Source organism: Geotrypetes seraphini, chromosome 9 (assembly GCF_902459505.1).
Source record: "Geotrypetes seraphini chromosome 9, aGeoSer1.1, whole genome shotgun sequence".
NCBI lineage: Eukaryota > Metazoa > Chordata > Amphibia > Gymnophiona > Dermophiidae > Geotrypetes > Geotrypetes seraphini.
The window spans coordinates 115,812,231-115,831,412 of NC_047092.1; the positions used below are offsets into that span (position 1 = coordinate 115,812,231).

The following is a 19,182-nucleotide window of genomic DNA, read 5'->3' on the forward strand; positions in this document are numbered from 1 at the left end:
TCCCATGCTGCGCAGCATGTGGCACAAGGGCGCTCTTCAGCCACCCATCCAGCACAAATAAGGCATGATTTAGGGGTATCAGGGTCTGAGGACTCCATCTCTGTAAGTTTTGGGACAACATAGAAAAAAATTCAGGAAATCCAAGATGATCACCGCAGTAGCATTCTGATGTCCAAAAACGTTTTCCAAATGCTTCAGGGTTGACCAAAGGCTGACAACCCCCCCCCCAAAAAAAAAATAAAAAAAAGAAAAAAAAAGAAAAAGGGATTTTAAGGAGGGGACCAATGACTTAACTGCAGAAACTGTGAAACATGCTATTGAAGACACCCTCTCCCGATTTTCCCATAGGCTGTCACAGCCTGTACTCACAGATCATGTACTGTGGAAATGATATTGCAACTTTGCTTCACCTCCCTTAAGGTGTAGCTGGATCTGGAGAGGTTTTTTGCTTCAAGCCATTGGTCAACTCCCACACTGAGATCTTCGGGCTGCCAGTCATACTGATCCTCTACTCAACCAGAACTATGATGAACGACTTGGAAAGGGCAGGAGGCAAAGTTGCAGCTGGCATCCTGAGTGCCCAGAAGGACTGCTATTGATGCCTAACAGCTTGTACATAAGCTCCTGACCAAGTCAAGGAAGTGAGCAAGTGCTAAGGGCCTGGAACCCTGAGCTCCACAAATCTTCATCAGGCTGGCTGTACAGGTACCCGAAGGATACACCTGCCAGCTGCAGACTTAAATGTCTGCTCCTCTCTGAGCAAGCAGAGCAATCCCTTTGATCTGGGATTTCTAACACTGTACAAAATTTATGCGAAAAGCCAAAAAACAAACCACAAAACAATAAAGAAATAAATGGAGCAGGTCAGAAAGACACCTTCATGCTCGCTTGCAGAAAGGAGAACTTAAGGGGACAGCAGACTGTGGAGGAGGAGGAGTTGAAAAACTGATTGACATCTTCTGTAGTATGCTCACAAGCACATATGGCTAACCCTAAGGTTCAGCATACCATCCCTACAGCACTGGAAACTGGCAATATTGAAGTATTGTCTGCTTGGATCCTTTTACTAAATAGGTGATGCATTTAAATTTATATTATAAAGTGACATTATTAAAACTGGAGACCATATATTTGACAAGGGGGCAAGTATGTAGCCCCTTCACCAAATGGTTCAGGGGTAGATTCATTACCTGCATACTAAGCACTGTGAGGTTTGTTAGCCCATCCAAGTTCTGTATCTTGGTGATCTTGTTTTTTCCTAGAAATAAACTATCCAGCCCCATCAATGTCTCGATATTCTCAATCACCTGAAAACCAAGAAACAGACAAAACAAGAGCCTGTAACTCTGAGATTTTATTTCTGGGAAGAGCATATGAGTGGGAGGTTCTATAAGTAAATTTTAGGCATACTTTCTACCCATGTACATATCAGTGAAACTCCAGAAATTCTAGAGGACCCCAACACATTTTTTACCTAGAACTAGCTATACCACCTCCCAGTCAACAGGATCTGATTACACACCTCACCTAGATTCAGTCTGTTTTCCTTTCTCATTGGGTTTCACTATACATCTCCTACCCCCTCACCTGTCCTTACCCGGATTCGGTTAGACCCCAGCTCTAATGTGTGTAGATGCTGTAGTTTGCTCAGGTTTTCTATTTTGTTGATTTTATTATTGACAAAGAAGAGTTTCTTCAACTTGGTGAGTGGATCAAGCCCCTCAATGTGCCGCAGGATATTAAAGGACAGATCCAGGACCCTGCCATAAAAGAGAAACAGACTTTCAGGATAACAGGTACAACCTGGAACCAAAGGTACAACCTGGAACCAAACTGTTTTCTAATGACATGGAGCTGTCATATGCCAAAAGAACTATTAGTTAGCCGTTTATTCTACTAAAGCAGGAATGCAATAGGCAGACTTTAACAATAACCTTAAACATTGGTCTTCACTTCAGAGATGGAAAAAACAATGCAGGATTATAATCAATGTAGAACATTATTTTGCCCTTCAAAAACCCAGATATTATCTCTCTCTTATACATATTCCATCATTCCTTTCTGAATTTAATTCACCCAGCTAGAGGACTGACTGCCATCTCAAAGCAAATGCAACAGCAACCCCCTCCTCCTTCCCCTACAAGAAATATCGTTTCCAATGGCACATCCTGTAGCATCTCATCAGATAAAGGTTCAAACGGGGCCTTCAGTACACTCCCAAGAACTAAGTCAAGACTCTAGTCCGGCCATAAGTTTCAACACAGGTTGATGAAAATGCTGTTCTCCTTTGAGGAATCGAACTACAACCGACTTATAAGCAAGCAAAGAGCGAGACACCTGGTCCCTGTAACAAGCAATGTTCGGTACTTGAAGTGAATGTAATTTTACACTTGGAAGGGCATAATCAAAGAAAAATGACCCTTACACCCTAGCCGGGATTGGGGTTTTATTTATTTATTTATTGATTGATTGATTTGGTTCTTTTTTTTTTTTTTTAATTTAGGTCATAAGAACAAAGTGGGACAAAGTTCCATGATGATCAACCCCTGGGCGAGCAAATCCGGAGGTACTGGGAACTATAACGGCTCGCCCACCAACAAACCCTTCAGCTCCACATACCCCAGATGGAGCAGCAAATCCAGAGGTACAAGGAACATTTTGCCGTGAAAGCGAGCCATGAGAAGCAACACACACCCAATCAACGGCCAAGGGGAAACATTTAAAGAAGACGACCCAGAGGCTAGCAAAAAGCCAACGCATCTGCTCTCTCTGACTCCTGCTCTCTGCAACTGATGAAGAACTGAGGAAGTTGGTATGTCGAGATTAGGCCCAAGAGGCCAAGGCCTAGGAAATCTCAGCTCTACACAATGAGCTGTAACAGCTGAACTGACAGTTCCCAATTTTCGGGATGTAGAAGATATTTGTGAATAATTCAGTCTAAACATTGCTTTTGTCCGGAAATGTGAGCCGCCTATAGAAGATGAGCTACCGCTCACCGACGCCAGATCCTAGCCGCTCTAAACAACTAAGGACGCTGTGAACTTCCCTGACTGTTGAGAAATGCCACCGGAAGCCCTTGATGGAATAGTATGGGAGAGAGGAATACAAGATGGCGGACGCTATGTAGCTGTGCTCGGCAGGCTTAGCGTTTTTTTCTTCATTTCAATAACTGGAAACAGATACTTATTCTAACGGAATGCCTCATACGAAGAGGAAGGGGAGTGTGAGAGCGGGGCACTTGCCGCTACTCACATCGTCTCCTGCCCAGCAGACAATTCGGCGGTTTTTGCAGCCGCTGAGCCCAGCCGACGCCCAGATATCCCCGCGGCGGGAGAGTTCCGCGTCGGACCTGAGTGAGGGAGCACTTGGATCTCTGGATCTGATGACATCTTTGTCTCCACCGCATCTCTCTGCGCCCCCATGTCCAGCAGAGGCGCAGAGTGTCGAGCTTGGCCCCGAGGGAGAGGAGTTGGAGACCCCGGAGCAGGCAATGGGAGGAGCTACTGCCCTAGCTGGAATGCTGGGAGGAAGGGCCGCCGAAGGAGAAGGAGCACCAACAAGCACCCCAGCAGTGATACTGGAAATACTTTTGGAGCTATCAAGAGACTGGATGTGAAGGTGGAGAAGACTGCCTCAGATGTTGAGGTAATGGTTAAGAAAATGGATAATTTTTCTGAAAGTTTGCTAAAAGTCAAGCAAGAGTGCATGGACAAAATACAAACTGAGTCAGCTTCATTGAAAAATTCAATTACCACTATTGTTAAAGAACAAAATTCCACTGCCCGTAAAATAGAAATGATTGAGAACTTTAACAGAAGATTGAACCTGAGAATTTTAAATTGTCCAAGGATTTTGGCAATATCACCCATTGAGATTTTTAAAAAATTTCTGGTAGAATGTTTGAATTATCTGCAAGATCAGATTCCGCCTCTAAATAAAGTATACTTTTTACCTACTTCAAAAAGAAATTTAGATATACCTAAAGGTGAGAATTTGGTCACTGATAAAGACTTGCAAAACCTTACGGCAATATTAGAGGATTCATCTACGGAAGTTAAAGAGAGAGGAACTTTAATTGTTAACTTTATCTTTGAACAAGATCTTAATGCAGTTATGAGGTTATTCTTTAAAAAGTCTGGATCACTTTTTTGTGGTCAACGTTTATGGTTATATCATGATGTAACTAGAATAACCCAGGAAAGACGGAAAATGTTTTTGGGCATGAGAGAAGAGACAAGGAAGCTAGGTGCCACTTTTTTGCTAGCTTATCCATGCAAATGTGTTATTAAGTTTAAAGGTCTGAAATATGTGTATTTTACACCAGATCATCTACGCTCCTTTTTAGATCTCAAAGGTTTATCTAGTGGAGGGAGTGTAGCTTAAAGGAATTGCTGGGTTGTAGCGTTTAAGCCTTTACTTTTTTGTTATATTATTGTAATATTACTCCCTATAATATCTTTGTTTTCTTTTTCCTCCTCCTAATTTGAGGTCTAAGGAAGAGTTAAGTTTCATATATATATTTATTTTAAATATTGTAATGTTCAATGATGTTTTTCTTTTGGAACATGATTCTGTATTTCTAAACCAAGTAGTTATACTTGTAAGTATGTTAAATTCAATAAAAATAAAGTTAAAAAAAAAAAAAAAAGAGAAATGCCACCGGTGTGATACTGTCAGTAAAGACCCCCATCGGCCAGTCCGGAAACATGGCCCAAAACGCCTAAAGCGCAAACCTGATCATCTACAACCCCAGAAGATTGAACGAAAACCAGACTTCTTGTGCTGAGGATTGAAGACACTGAGCACCATAACCCAACAGACTTGCCTGCTTGGCGAGTATGAGTCTGTCCAGCGATGACCGTGGCATGCCTTTGAACAGATAGAACTCGCTGCGCTACCCACTCATGCTGAGTGACGCTTGAGAAATCTACTGGAGACTATGATTGCAGACTTGAAATGCCTCCAAGCACCGGAACAGAAGTGATTACTGCAGCGGTCTCAGATGAAAGCAAGCTCAAGACCATCCTTTACAGTCGCCAACTACTAGAACTGGTACATAATCCCATACTCTCAGCCTTGGTGACTGAAGAAGAAGAGGATCTGAGACAGTAACATGTTGCTCCAGTCTCTGGGAAGAAACACATTGCTCACCCACGTGTCAAACACCCCCCCATCCCAGATATTCCAATGAATAAGGTGGGGTAAGAGAAAGGACCCGTTTGTGCCACTGTCAAATTGTTCTATCTGGAAGACTCCGAATCAACTGTACCTTTAAGAAAAAATGTACCTGCATCTTTGTGACAAAACTCACCTACCATCACCTTCGAAAACGTTTGAGGAGCCATGGCTAGGTCAAATGGTATCTGTCGAAACTGAAAGTGGCAGCCTAGGAGGTAAAGGGAAATACCACCAATGCAGTCCATTTAGAAATCTTCTGTGAGATTGAGCTCTGTAAGGAACTGCTCCGGATGAAACACTGTAACGACTCTCACCGTTTCCCTGCAGTAATTACTGCTAATCGACCCATATGAGATCCAGCTCCGATCTGACTGATCCCTCCCTTCTTGAACACTATAAAGCAAATGGAATAACTTTCCGTGCCCCTATATTCTGGAGGAACTAGAACTACTGCCCTGAATTCCAGTAACACTTGAAGAGGGAGTCGCACAAACGTCACCTATGGCTGCTCAATACACGGTGACCCGAAGAACGAATCTGGAATGGCAGAGGAGAATTCAAAGTTGCAATTTCGGGATAGATGAAAGGAATGCTTTTGCGAAAATTCAAGGCTTGCATTGGAAGACAGAACATAAAAAAGACTAGAAGACTGTGAATCAGGACTATACATCTTGGAATTATGAAAACACCACCGTGACGGGGAGGACTTAAAAAGAACTCCTAGGAGTAACCTGCAGTAACCTCCATTATCCGGAATCCCTAAAACCCTCCATGAACTCCTGCAAATCTTCTGAAAAACCAACTGCCCTCAAAGGGAAGGTGCACTAGACGCCAACTAGAAGCTGCCAACCTCATCCCAGGCTGCAATCTCAAATGAGAACCTTATGGAGGATTCCAACTGCCACATATGCTTAGCCACCCTGAAACCCGCCTGTGTCGTGACTCAAAGCTGAAAATAGGTCCTGCATAGTAATGTGGATAGGGATCAAGCTGGAAATATGGACTTGTATATTGCCTCTTTTTTTTTTTTTTTTTTTGCAAAGTGGCAGTATTGGAGGATTAAGTGACTTGGCCAGGGTCACAAATAGGTGTGGAACCAGTCTTGCCAATGTGGGAGGCTGGTTAACAGGCGCCCTGAGAAGATAGCAGTCTTGGAAACCTGTGCGACAGCCTGTGCAACAACCTGTGCAACATGGAGGCTCTGCTACTATAGAAACAAAAAAGATGGTCCTGATTGCACCAAAAAGAGCGACCAGGCCCCATGCTCTGTCACTACAAATTCCCTGAAGTCCAAATCAATTCCTACTACCACTAGGAAAAATTTCTATAGCGGTAACAGAGACATGCAGCGCTGCACCGAGGCCCAAAGAAGGAAACAACTCTTCATGGGTTTTTTTTTATTTTTTTAAATCAGACAGATACCCCGGGAAATAAAAGGAAAATCCTTACTTTGCTCCAGGAACCCACCTGCCGCTGAACTCCCTCAGTGGTGATTTGCCTCTTGCTGCCCCAGTCGAGATATCACCCGAAACTGGGCAGCTGAGCACATAACTGAGGCTCCCTCCAAATCGCCCTTAGGCAAACCCGGATGGGCCCCATGTAAGAGTAAAGCGCTGTGCATCAACATAGACCCGGGAGAAAACACAAAAAAACTTACCAAGCCCGACTGCAGCAGTGCTGCTGAAGCCTGTCTCATCCTTGCTGACATGGTTGACCCCGACAACCCAGCTGCTGCGGTACCACAGTAAGGAAACAAGGCCCGGGAAAAAAGGACAACGAATGCAGCAGCACTGTTGCCTGCAGAAGAAAACTCGCCCGTTCCTCCTGTACGCAGGAAGGCACAATTCCATCAGCATGATACTACTGTAATTATGTCCACAGAGCCCTATGTTCAATCTCCGTTAACTACCTCTCACGCACGTGAGAGAAGGAGAGCTGGGCCACGCTTCAAGTGGGCGGGAAAAAGTAGCAATGTTCGATTATTGCCCCCCTGCAGGGTGCGTTCAGCCGGCTGAACACAGGCCCAATGGAGTTTGGCGCTTTCTACAACGCAACTGCCGCTCCATCAACAAAATGAATGCAGTCCAGAAACTGCTCAAATAATTAACCACATAAAAGACTCAACCAACCGGCAGATACAATAAAGAAAGTGAACACGTAAACACCTCAGCAGAAACCGGCAAATAAATAAAGTTACAACACTAACATTACTCTTACCCACAGCGACAGAAAAGCTGTCTAAACCAAGAGAAACAACAAATAAGGTAAAAGAAAATTCCCCTCACCAAAGGTTACAGGAAAGTTGTTAACACTGGGAACTGTGGACTGTCAGAGAAGTACAGTCCAGCTACAGCAACTTGTTTTCTCTTTTTAAAAAAAAAAAAATGGGAAAGAAGAAAAAACAGAGAATCATCAATACCCCTCAATCCACTGGAGGGGAGGGTGGAGCAGGGACTGTTCAGCCGGACACCCCTATCTTACTGAAGAGAAAAATTCTCAACAGAAGAAAATTAATTGTCCAGTCACAGCCAGAATCCAGGAGCTAGTTGAATAGTGACCATCACCTGCTGGAAGATAGAGCATACTGAAGACACAGGAAGTGTGCCAGCCAATAAGACCACCTGTAAATCAGTTTCTCTATCTCCACTTGCTGGTAGATGTGTGCTATCCCACTGGTCTCTGGATTCATCTGCTGCTGTTGCTAAGGAAAACAAGCATAACACAAACATATGAAAATGCATGTTAACTAGATGCAACTTTAAAAATGACCCTCCACAAGCTCTAAACTGATCTTGTTTCTATAACACACAGAAATTTATTTGCTCAATTTGATTAACCAGTATCTTTCACTGGCACTCACTCAAGGTCAGTAAGGGCTTCCAGATTCTGAATCTTCTGGATTTGATTGTCATAGAGATCCAATTCACGAAGCATCACCAGCAACTCTAGGTTCTCAATCTGTTTGATTAGATTCTGACGCAGGCACAGTGTCTAGGATACAGAAAAAAAAAAAAGATAGATTAAAAATACAAAACTAAAGGGGAGCTGTTAGGGTTACTATGCTTCTTAAGTACAGAAGATTTGTTAAGAACATAAGAATTGCTGCTGCTGGGTAAGACCAGTGGTCCATCGTGCTCAGCACTCCGCTCATGCGGCAGCCCTTAGTTCAAAGACCATTGCCCTAACCCTAAACTAAACTAAACTAAACCTTAGGTTTGTATACCGCGCCCTGTGCCCTGTTTGTGGACCATGTTTCTGATTTGATGTATATATGTAAAATAGTTCAATATTTTGGAATAAATGTGTCAGGGTTCTTTAGAAGACTTTCATGCAGATGTGTATAATTCAAAATTCCCCAATATTATCAGCCTGTACAGTTACTCTTACCAGAAAAGATGACTAGACATTACAAACATGGAAAAGAGTTATCCAGTATACTTAGTAAGTTTGTCACCTCTTCTGAAAAACCCTCACTAGACCCCCCATCCCCCTCAAACAATTGCTCCATCTCCTTCCTCCCCTTCCAATCCAAACTACTCGAACGTGCTGTTCACCGCCATCGCCTGGACTTCCTTTCTTCATGATATTCTTGACCCGCTTCAATTGGGCTTTCACCTCCTCCATTCTACAAAAACTACCCTTGCTAAAGTCTCTAATGACCTATTCCTGGTCAAATCCAATGGCCTCTACTCTATCCTTATCCTTCTCGATCTGTATGCTGCCTTCGATACCGTTGATTACTACCTGCTCCTTGACATGTTGTCCTTGCTGGGATTCCAGGGTTCTGTTCTCTCCCATCGTACTTTCAGTGTATGTTATATGGTAGATCCTCCTCCGTTGCTATCCCATTGTCTATCGGTGTACCTCAAGGCTCTGTCTTGGGCCCTCTCCTCTTTTCCATATATACACCCACTCTCAGTATGCTGATATCCTCTCATGGTTTTCAATATCACTTCTATGCTGATGACTCCCAGATCTACCTCTTCACACCAGCTATCTCTATAGGAATTCAGGCCCAAATCTCAGCCTGCCTGTCCGACATCGACGCTTGGATGTCTCACTGCCATCTCAAACTGAACATGGCTAAAACTGAACTCCTTATCTTGCCACCTAAACTCACCTCTCCTCTCTCGTCATTCTCTGTTTCTGTGGATAACACTCTCCTCATCCCTGTCTCGTCAGCTCACAACCTCGGGGTGATCTATGACTCCTTTCTCTCCTTCTCCGCTCAGATCCAACAAACTGCTAAAACCTGTTGCTTCCTTCTCTATATAATATTACCAAAATCCGATCTCTCCTCTCCGAACACACTACCAAAACCCTTATCCATGCTCTCATCACCTAACGCTTAGACTACTGCAAAGTACTTCTCTCAGGTCTCCTGCGCATCCATCTCTCACCCCTTCAATCCGTTCAAATGCTGTTGCATGACTCATATTCCATGAGAGCCGCTATGCTCATATTACCCTTTCTCCTCAAGTCACTTCATTGGCTCCCCAACCGTTTCCGAATACAGTTCAAACTCCTCTTACTGACTTACAAGTGCATTCACTCTGTAACCCCTCAATACCTTTCCTCACTTATCTCCCCCCTATGCTCCCCGCCCCTCGCACAGTCCATCGGTTAAGTCCCTCTTATCTATACCCTTCTCCTCCACTGCCAACTCTAGAATCCGTCCCTTCTTTCTTACCGTGCTGTATACCTGGAACAGGCTGCCAGAGTCTTTATGTCATGCTCCGTCTCTAGTAGTATTAAAATCCAAGCTAAAAGCCCACTTTTTTGGAGCTGCTTTCAACTCTTAACTCCCATTCACTGTCAGATACCCATACCTATTATATCATTCCTTCTACCAGAATCTCCCCAACCCCAAGATGTCCTGTCTGTCCAAATTAGATTGTAAGCTCTTCTGAGCAGGGACTGTATGCCTTTCAGCACTATAGAAATTATAGTGGTAGTCATAAATGAACAAGGTTAGTGATTTGAGCAATCTTAATGATCAAATCACATGGTAAATATATATGAATACATCTGAAAACATGTTCACATCACATACACTTAAAAGAATCCAACAATGAGGCAAAAAATGGTCAAAAGGTTCCGTGAGTGATTGCAGAACAGCAAAACCACCAACATACAAAGGTATATGTATACTAAAATAATAATAAGAGTGTGACAATGTAAGGTACCCTCAGTGCGCAGGATAAGCGACGGGAGAAAAACTCCAACGCTTCAAGCGAACAGGTAGAGGCTAGAAAGCCCCCACCTACACACCATCATGGGGTACCTATAGTGCAGTGGTCTCAAACTCAAACCCTTTGCAGGGCCACATTTTGGATTTGTCAGTACTTGGAGGGCCGCAGAAAAAAATAGTTAATGTCTTATTAAAGAAATGACAATTTTGCATGAGGTAAAACTCTTCATAGTTTATAAATCTTTCCTTTTGGCTAAGTCTTAATAATAATATTGTCATTTATAGCTAAAGAGATATGATCAAGAAACTGTTTTATTTTGCTTTTGTGATTATGATAAACATACTGAGGGCCTCAAAATAGTACCTGGCGGGCTGCATGTGGCCCCCGGGCCGCGAGTTTGAGACCACTGCTATAGTGTGTTTTGAAATTAAATAGCACAATCCCAAACAAGTGCACAATGAACACAAATAAAAAAATGGATTCACAAACTGCAATCACTCAGGGAACCCCCCAGCCAACTCCCAGCAAAAAATAAAAAAAGCAACTTAGCTTGAAGATTCCTCTCTTTCTCTCCAGCCTGCCTTGAAGTCCGTTTGGATACTTGATTCATGGGTTCCTGAGGAAGGGATTTTGTTCCCGAAACCAGGCTTGGTTGAACCTGGTTTTGCAGTGTTTCATCTACGTTGTTCCCGCACCCCTGGACGTTGAATGAAGACTCTTCAAGCTAAGTTGCTTTTTTGATTTTTTCTGGGAGTTGGCTGGGGGGGTTCCCTGAGTGATTGCAGTTTGTGAATCCATTTTTTTATTTGTGTTCATTGTGCACTTGTTTGGGATTGTGCTATTTAATTTCAAAACACTGTAGGAGCTGTGCCTAGTCCTGAGCACATGGTGGAAGAGTCCTGAGCACATGGCAGAACAGTGAGCGGAGAGTGTGCTAGCAGGAAGAAGCAGAGAGAGGAGCAGAGAAGGCGGTGCTAGCAGGGGAAGAGGTGAGAGCTAACTCCGCCCACCCCTGACATCACCAGCCAAACTCCCCCCATAAAAGGGGACGAGCCAACGGCGCGCAGCCGTTCGGCGCGCGGCAAAGGCGCTCGCCTTAGTGAGAGCGCCTTTGCGAAAAGCCTTGAAATGGGCCTTGTACAAGGCCTAATCTAAAATTTTCATTCTCATATACAACCAAACACAAGGCCTAATCTAAACTTTCCATTCTCATATACAACCAAACACAAGGCCTAATCTAAACTTTTCATTCTCATATACAACCAAACACACTCCCAAACTCTCTAGTATCTCTATCTTCCTCTTTCTCCTTGCATACTCTCTGACATCTAAACCTTTCTCTTTACAGAAATAAATCCCTCTAACTGACATCTAAACCTTTCTCTTTACAGAAATAAATCCCTCTAACTTGGAAATGGCAGGGAGGACACGGAGTACCAAAGTTACTATCAAGATCGACACTCCAGCATCCGGAGGGACCCAGGAGATGGTCAAGGTCTGTACACAAAAGGCAGAGGGCGACATGGATCAGAAGGCAGAGGTCTCAGTGCAGACCGAGACCTTCCCCCCCCTCCCAAAGTGCACTACAGTCTATACGCAGACAGAGGAGCTAGGAAACTTAGGCAAGGATATCTTGCAGGAACTACTGAGCCTCAGGGAGGAGGTAAAGCACCTGAGGAGCATCAGGGATGACGAGGTCTTCATCGACGCCGCCATCCTGGAACTGTCACACATCACAGAGAGAACCCACGACAGGTCCATCCTCGACACGCCCAAACCTACAGCACTAAACACAACGATTGGAGTAAAGGAGATGATTGGAAATGCTGGCCCCTGGCAACTAGTAACATCCTCTACGGGCAAGCGAAGTAAACCCACCTCATTCTCACTCTCTTCTTCTTTTTCTCTTCAACAGGATAGCCGTTCATCAATACCACAGCTAACTCTCAGAAATAGATTTCAGATCTTACAGGATGGAACCACCGAGGAAATAGCAGAAGGGAGTCATGAGGATACCCAGCTCACAACGTCAAATCTAGAGCACGCAGACCGGCCCCCTCGGAAGGAACGAAGAGTGGTAGTCATTGGTGACTCCATGCTAAGGGGCACCGAGGGACCAATTTGCAGGCCTAATTTGCAGTCAAGAGAGGTCTGCTGTCTCCCTGGAGCCAGGATCCAGGATATTACCACTAGCCTAGACAAAATTCTAAAACCTAATGATCATTTTCCCATGTTTCTCATCCATGTAGGCACAAACGACACTGCTAGGAATGCCACAGAGAACATCCCCAGAGATTTTGGAGCACTGGGAAAGAAGTTGAAGCAGATAGGAGCACAGGTGGTCTTTTCATCAATTCTTCCAGTAAGAAACAAAGGCAGAGCTAGAGAAGAGCGTATTCAACGGACTAACGAATGGCTCCGAGAATAGTGCATAGAAATGAACTTTGGATCCCTAAACCACGGCGAGACACTCCAGGGACTGCAAGGACCAGACGGACTACACCTAACCAGAAGAGGTAGAAACGTATTTGGACATCGATTGGCCTGCCTACTCCATAGGGCTTTAAACTAGGTAAGTTGGGGGAGGGTACATACTTATATCCCAGAGCAGTAAGAAACCACCCTGAGGAGGCAAGTTGCACTCACACTACCAAGTCTAAGGTAAGTACCAATGATATCCACAATAATTCAGGGAGAAATATCACTGATAATTTAGGAGCCACACTAGCTCGTAAAGGAATCTCTTCACAGATATGGAGGGCTATGTATGTTAATGCATACAGCTTGGGCAATAAAATTCTAGCATTAGAAACTGAGATAACAAACGCCGATTTTGACGTGATAGCGATATCCGAAACCTGGTTCACGGAATCGCACGGGTGGGATATGGTTATACCAGGGTACAACCTACTTCGTTGCGACCGAGAGGGTAAATTGGGAGGAGGAGTAGCGCTATACACTAAGGAAAGCATCAAAACCACCAGAATCACAGATGTTAGATACACCGGGGAATCCCTCTGGGTGAACTTGGCCAGAGGGAATGAACAATGCCTATACCTTGGGGTGATATATAGACCTCCCAGGCAACAGGAGGACAAAGACATGGAATTAATCGAGGACATAGAGAACATCACACTGCACGGGGACACAGTAATGCTAAGAGACTTCAACATGCCAGATGCAGATTGGAACACACTCTCCGCAACTATGGGTAGCAGCAAAAGAATATTAACCTCCATAAAGGGTGCACGTCTCAAACAATTGGTATTGGAGCCCACCAGGGACCAGGCGTTACTAGATCTAGTTCTCACCAACGGAGATAGCGTCACGGAAGTCTCAGTAGGAGACACACTGGCCTCCAGCGACCATAATATGGTATGGCTCAACCTCAAGAAAGGTTTCCCCAAGACAAACACAGCAACAAGGGTTCTCAACTTTAGAGGCACAGACTTCAACCGCATGGGAGATTTTGTCCATCAGGAGCTACATAAACAAGCAATATCTGACAATGTGGAGGATATGTGGTCATCTTTGAAGTCCATCCTATACGAAGCAACAGACCGATACATAAAGACAGTAAGTAAACGCAGGAGAAACAAAAGACCCCAATGGTTCAGTAAAGAAATTTCAGACCTAGTTAAACAGAAAAAAGACGCATTTATCACCTACAAACATTTAGGCAGAGAGGGGGTGAAAGAGGACTATCTAGACAGATCTAAAGCTGTCAAAACAGCAGTCAGAGAAGCCAAACTCCGAATGGAGGAAGAGCTAGCATGGAAAATTAAGAAAGGGGATAAATCTTTCTTCAGCTATATTAGTGACAGGAAAAGAAACAAAGATGGGATAGTACGCCTGAAGCAATCGGACGGTAACTTTGCGGAATCAAATTCTGAGAAGGCAGAACTGCTAAACAAATACTTCTGTTCACTGTTCACCCGCGAAGCGCTGGGAGCTGGTCCACAGCTGCAGACGGGAGATAACCAGAAATACCTGTTTCAAGATTTCGAATTTATGCCCAGTAGCGTCTATGACGAACTATCAAGACTCAAAGTAAACAAAGCCATGGGACCGGATAACCTACACCTCAGAATGCTCAGGGAGTTAAGGGAAGTCCTGGCAGAACCATTATCTGTTCTTTTCAATCTTTCCCTAAGCACAGGAAGGGTCCCCTTAGACTGGAAAACTGCCAACGTAATCCCACTCCACAAAAAGGGCTGCAGGACAGAGACAGCAAACTACAGACCAGTGAGTCTCACTTCTATAGTGTGTAAACTCATGGAAACACTGATCAAACAGAATCTTGACACAATCCTAGACGAAGAAAAATTGCGTGATCCACACCAACACGGGTTCACCCAGGGTAGATCCTGCCAATCTAATCTGATTAGCTTTTTTGACTGGGTTACTAGACAACTGGACGCCGGAGAGTCACTGGACTTGGTATATTTGGACTTCAGTAAAGCATTTGATAGCTTCCCTCATCGAAGATTACTGAACAAGCTGAAATCGATAGGATTAGGAGACACTCTAACTACATGGGTTGGGGATTGGCTGAGCGGTAGACTTCAGAAGGTGGTGGTGAACGGTACCCCATCCGAAGCATCAGACGTGATCAGTGGAGTGCCGCAGGGCTCGGTCCTGGGCCCGATTCTATTTAACTTATTCATAAGAGATATGACGCAAGGACTTAGAGGAAGGGTATCACTGTTCGCCAAACTTTGCAACATAGTAGGCAAAAGCTTATTACCTGATAATATGACACACGACCTACTGTTGCTGGAACAATGGTCAACTACTTGGCAGCTAGGCTTCAATGCTAAAAAATGCAAGATAATGCACCTGGGTAAGAGAAACCCGCATAGAACTTATGTACTAAATGGTGAGACCTTGGTTAGGACCACGGCGGAACACGACCTAGGGGTGATCATTAGTGAGGACATGAAGGTTGCCAATCAAGTGGAGAAGGCTTCCTCCAGGGCAAGACAAATGATGGGGTGTATCCGCAGAGGTTTCGTCAGCAGGAGACCTGAAGTTATGATGCCGTTGTACAGAGCCATGGTGAGGCCTCACTTGGGAGTACTGTGTTCAGTTTTGGAGACCACACTACCGAAAGGACGTGCTGAGGATCGAGTTGGTTCAGCGAATGGCCACCAGGATGGTCTTGGGGCTCAAGGATCTCACGTATGAAGAAAGATTAAAAAAATTGCGGCTGTACTCACTTAGGAAAGAAGAGAACGGGGAGATATGATTGAAACATATAAGTACATCACGGGACGCATCGAGTCAGAAGATGATATTTTCTGGCTCATGGGACCCTCGACCACCAGAGGGCATCCGCTGAAAATCAGGGGAGGGAAGTTTCATGGCGACTCCAGGAAGTACTTCTTCACCAAAAGAGTAGTGGATCATTGGAACAGACTCCCACTCCAGGTGATAAAGGCCAGCAGCGTGACGGATTTTAAGAGAAAATGGGATCTTTAAGGGAGTAAATTCAGGGGAGGGGATACTTGGAATGGGCAGACTTGGTGGGCTATAGCCCTTTTCTGCTGCTTTTTTCTATGTTTCTACTATAGGTACCCCATGATGGTGTGTAGGTGGGGGCTTTCTAGCCTCTACCTCTTCGCTTGATGCTTTGGAGTTTTGCTCCCGTCGCTTATCCTGCGCACTGAGGGTACCTTACATTGTCACACTCTTATTATTATTTTAGTATACATATTCCTTTGTATGTTGGTGGTTTTGCTGTTCTGCAATCACTCACGGAACCTTTTGACCATTTTTTGCCTCATTGTTGGATTCTTTTAAGTTTCGTTGGCAATTCTTTTTTTGGAGTCAGTTGGCACATCACATACACAGCACTTCTTTAGCAATAAAAATATAAGTAAGCACATTCTGAATTAGCACATAGGTAGTTCATCAGTGTCACTTATTCCAATCTTTTGCACACAATTCTTGTGTACACATTATTTTTATTTGTTTCCTGTTTTTCATTACAAAACAGAATTTCTACAGCATATTCTATCATTTATCCTTACTTTTCATGCATATCATGTCCAAAAATATCATTTAAAAGTTGGTCATATATTGCTATTGTCTATTTGATTTCATTTTTTGAGGACTTCTGATGAAGGTTTTAATACCAATACAGCATGTTGAGTCCCATTTTCTCTCCACAATACATTATCCTGAACATATGTGAATTGTGCATCATCACTGAATAAAGAGCATCTCTTATTTCAAAAAGGTTCCTTCCTCCTTCTGTTCTTAAAATGTATTGTCTTGAATACACTGATTATAGATTACTTTATAGACACAAAGGAGTTTTCTTATTCTTAGTTCAATTTTCTGAGGTATATTAAACCATGAGGAAAGTCAGATGAAGTTGATAAATTGTGTTCACTCTGGACTTGGGAACAAAAACTCAGGAGCAGGTAATGTCCAGATATGTCCTTATAAATTCAAGGGACTGGGCAATAGAGAATGACACGGGGAAAAAATTTGTCCCTATCTCTGCCCCGTCCCGAGCTCGGTTCCTGTCCCGTCCCTGCAAACTGTCTGTTCCCATCTGCACAAGCCTTGAGTTATGATTTTATATTGAACTTATTTTATTAAAGTATAAAAAGAAATAATATTCTGTATAATTGTCATTTTATAAACACAAATAATACAGAACAAGGATCAACAAAATCCCTGTCCCCCCCTCCCCTTCACTAATATCCTCCACTATCGAGAAAACTGAATAAGCCAAATTATAAGAAATGCTACATAAAAAATCATGCTAACAGAATACCGCAGTCGCACATGACAGGAATAGTGTTAGGGGAGTACAACTAAGGCAACTACCCCCTGGTCAGAGAGATACCTAAGCCAGCTGTAAGCTAAAGCAGCACAGCCTGGGCTTTGCAGTCCCCAGTTATGTCTAAAACCATCTCTAGAAGGATATATATTTCAAATCTGATATATTCTAATCACAAAATAGAAAATTTTTTTCTACTTTTTGTTGTCTGGTCATTTCATTCTCCACATCGCATTGGTCTCAAGCTCTGGTTTTTGTTTCCATCTGTCTACACTTAACTCATTTGCCAGGGTTTCCTAACCATTTGACATGTCTTCTTTCTCTATCATTCATCTTCCATCTCTGTGTATTATTGTTTCCCCCCATGTTCAGCAAGCATCTCCCTTCTCTGTCTCCTATACTTCCCTTTCTAGCATTTCCCCTGTGCCCATCTCCCTGCTTTCATCATATCACCATTCTATGATCCCCTCCTCCTGTGTACAATATCACTCCTCTATATCCCTATACCCTGCCTGTCTAGCAGCTTCCTTCTGCATTCTTATTCTCCCCCATGACTAGCCATCTTCTCTCTGTGTCCATATACCACCCCCATGCAGATGCAGCATTCCCTTTTCTGTTCCTATGCTCCCATCCATGCCCACCATCTTCCCTCTTTTTTGTATATCTCCCTGTGTCCAGCTTCTCTCCTCTCTTACTTCCTTATACCAAGGTGTGTCTCACACTCTCTCTTTCCTCCCTCCCTCCGCTATATTCAATATTTCACTTACTCTTCCTTCATCCCCTTGGTTCATCTTTTCTCTTTCCTTCTCTCTCTTCCTCCCTGTAGGTCCTCCACCTCTATCCCCCTCCCTTCAGCGCCCAGATGTGGATTTGGCACCTCTCCCTTCCCTCCAGCTCCACTGCACCCACCACATCACCTGTTTCCCTTCCCCCCAATCCCCAGACTAGATCCAGCAACTGTCTCCCTTCCCTTAAGCTCCAGCCGGTCCATATCTAGCAGCCCAATACTTGAACTGAGTCAGGAATGTTTGTTACTGTATTTATTTATTATATTTCTAACCCGCTTATAACTAAACAGTTTCCATAATATATATACATAGTTATCAAGTAACATACAGATCCTGTGCTTTCTTGAAACATTTTTCCTAATATTATTTATTACATTTCTTGACAAATACATCACTCTTGTTTTTGAAACTGCTGACCAGCTGTTAGTGATCCGTAACCTGTCACTAAAATCATCTGTAGTACCTGAAGATTAAAGGGTGGCCAATGTTACGCCAATTTTTAAAAAGGCCTCCAGGGGAGATCCGGGAAATTATAGACCAGTAAACCTCACTTCGGTACCGGGCAAAATGGTAGAAACAGTTATAAAAAATAAAATTATGGAACACGTAGACAAGAATGATTTAATGAGACAGAGTCAGCATGGTTCAGCCGAGGGAGATCTTGCCTCACAAATTTGCTTGACTTCTTTGAAGGTGTGAATAAAAATGTGGATAAAGGTGAGCCAGTTGATATAGTATATCTAGATTTTCAGAAAGCTTTTCATAAGAACATAAGCATCGCCTCTGCCGAGTCAGACCATAGGTCCATTGTGCCCAGCAGTCCGCTCCCGCGGCAGCCACCCAGGTCAATGACATGTAAGTGAAAGACATTTTATCCTGTATAGTACCCCTCTAATTATACCCTTCAATCTCCTTTTCCTTCAGGAACTCGTCCAATCCCTTTTTGAAACCCAAAATCGTACTCTGCTCTACCACCTCCTCTGGAATCGCATTCCAGGTATCCACCAACCTCTGAGTGAAGAAGAACTTCCTAGCATTTGTTCTGAATCTATCTCCCTTCAATTTTTTTGAGTGCCCTCTTGTTCTTGTTGCTCCCGCCAGTCTGAAGAATCTGTCCCTCTCTACCTTCTCTATACCCTTCATGATCTTGTAAGTTTCTATCATGCCCCCTCTAAGTCTCCGCTTTTCCAGAGAAAAGAGCCCCAGCATCTCCAGCCTTTCAGCATATGAA

General features: G+C 43.7%; 1 protein-coding gene across 5 annotated transcripts in view; it reads right to left on the bottom strand.

Moving 5' to 3' along the window:
* The window catches only part of PPP1R7 (protein phosphatase 1 regulatory subunit 7), a 318,429-nt gene that overhangs the window by 139,963 nt on the left and 159,284 nt on the right, over positions 1–19,182 (bottom strand). For all 5 annotated transcript variants that reach the window (XM_033957511.1, XM_033957510.1, XM_033957509.1 and 2 more), the window contains 3 exons: positions 8,039–8,169; positions 1,598–1,760; positions 1,191–1,307 (listed from right to left, as the gene is read on the bottom strand). In XM_033957511.1, coding sequence (XP_033813402.1) covers positions 1,191–1,307; positions 1,598–1,760; positions 8,039–8,169 — 411 coding nt within the window. The remainder of the gene's footprint in view (positions 1–1,190; positions 1,308–1,597; positions 1,761–8,038; positions 8,170–19,182) is intronic.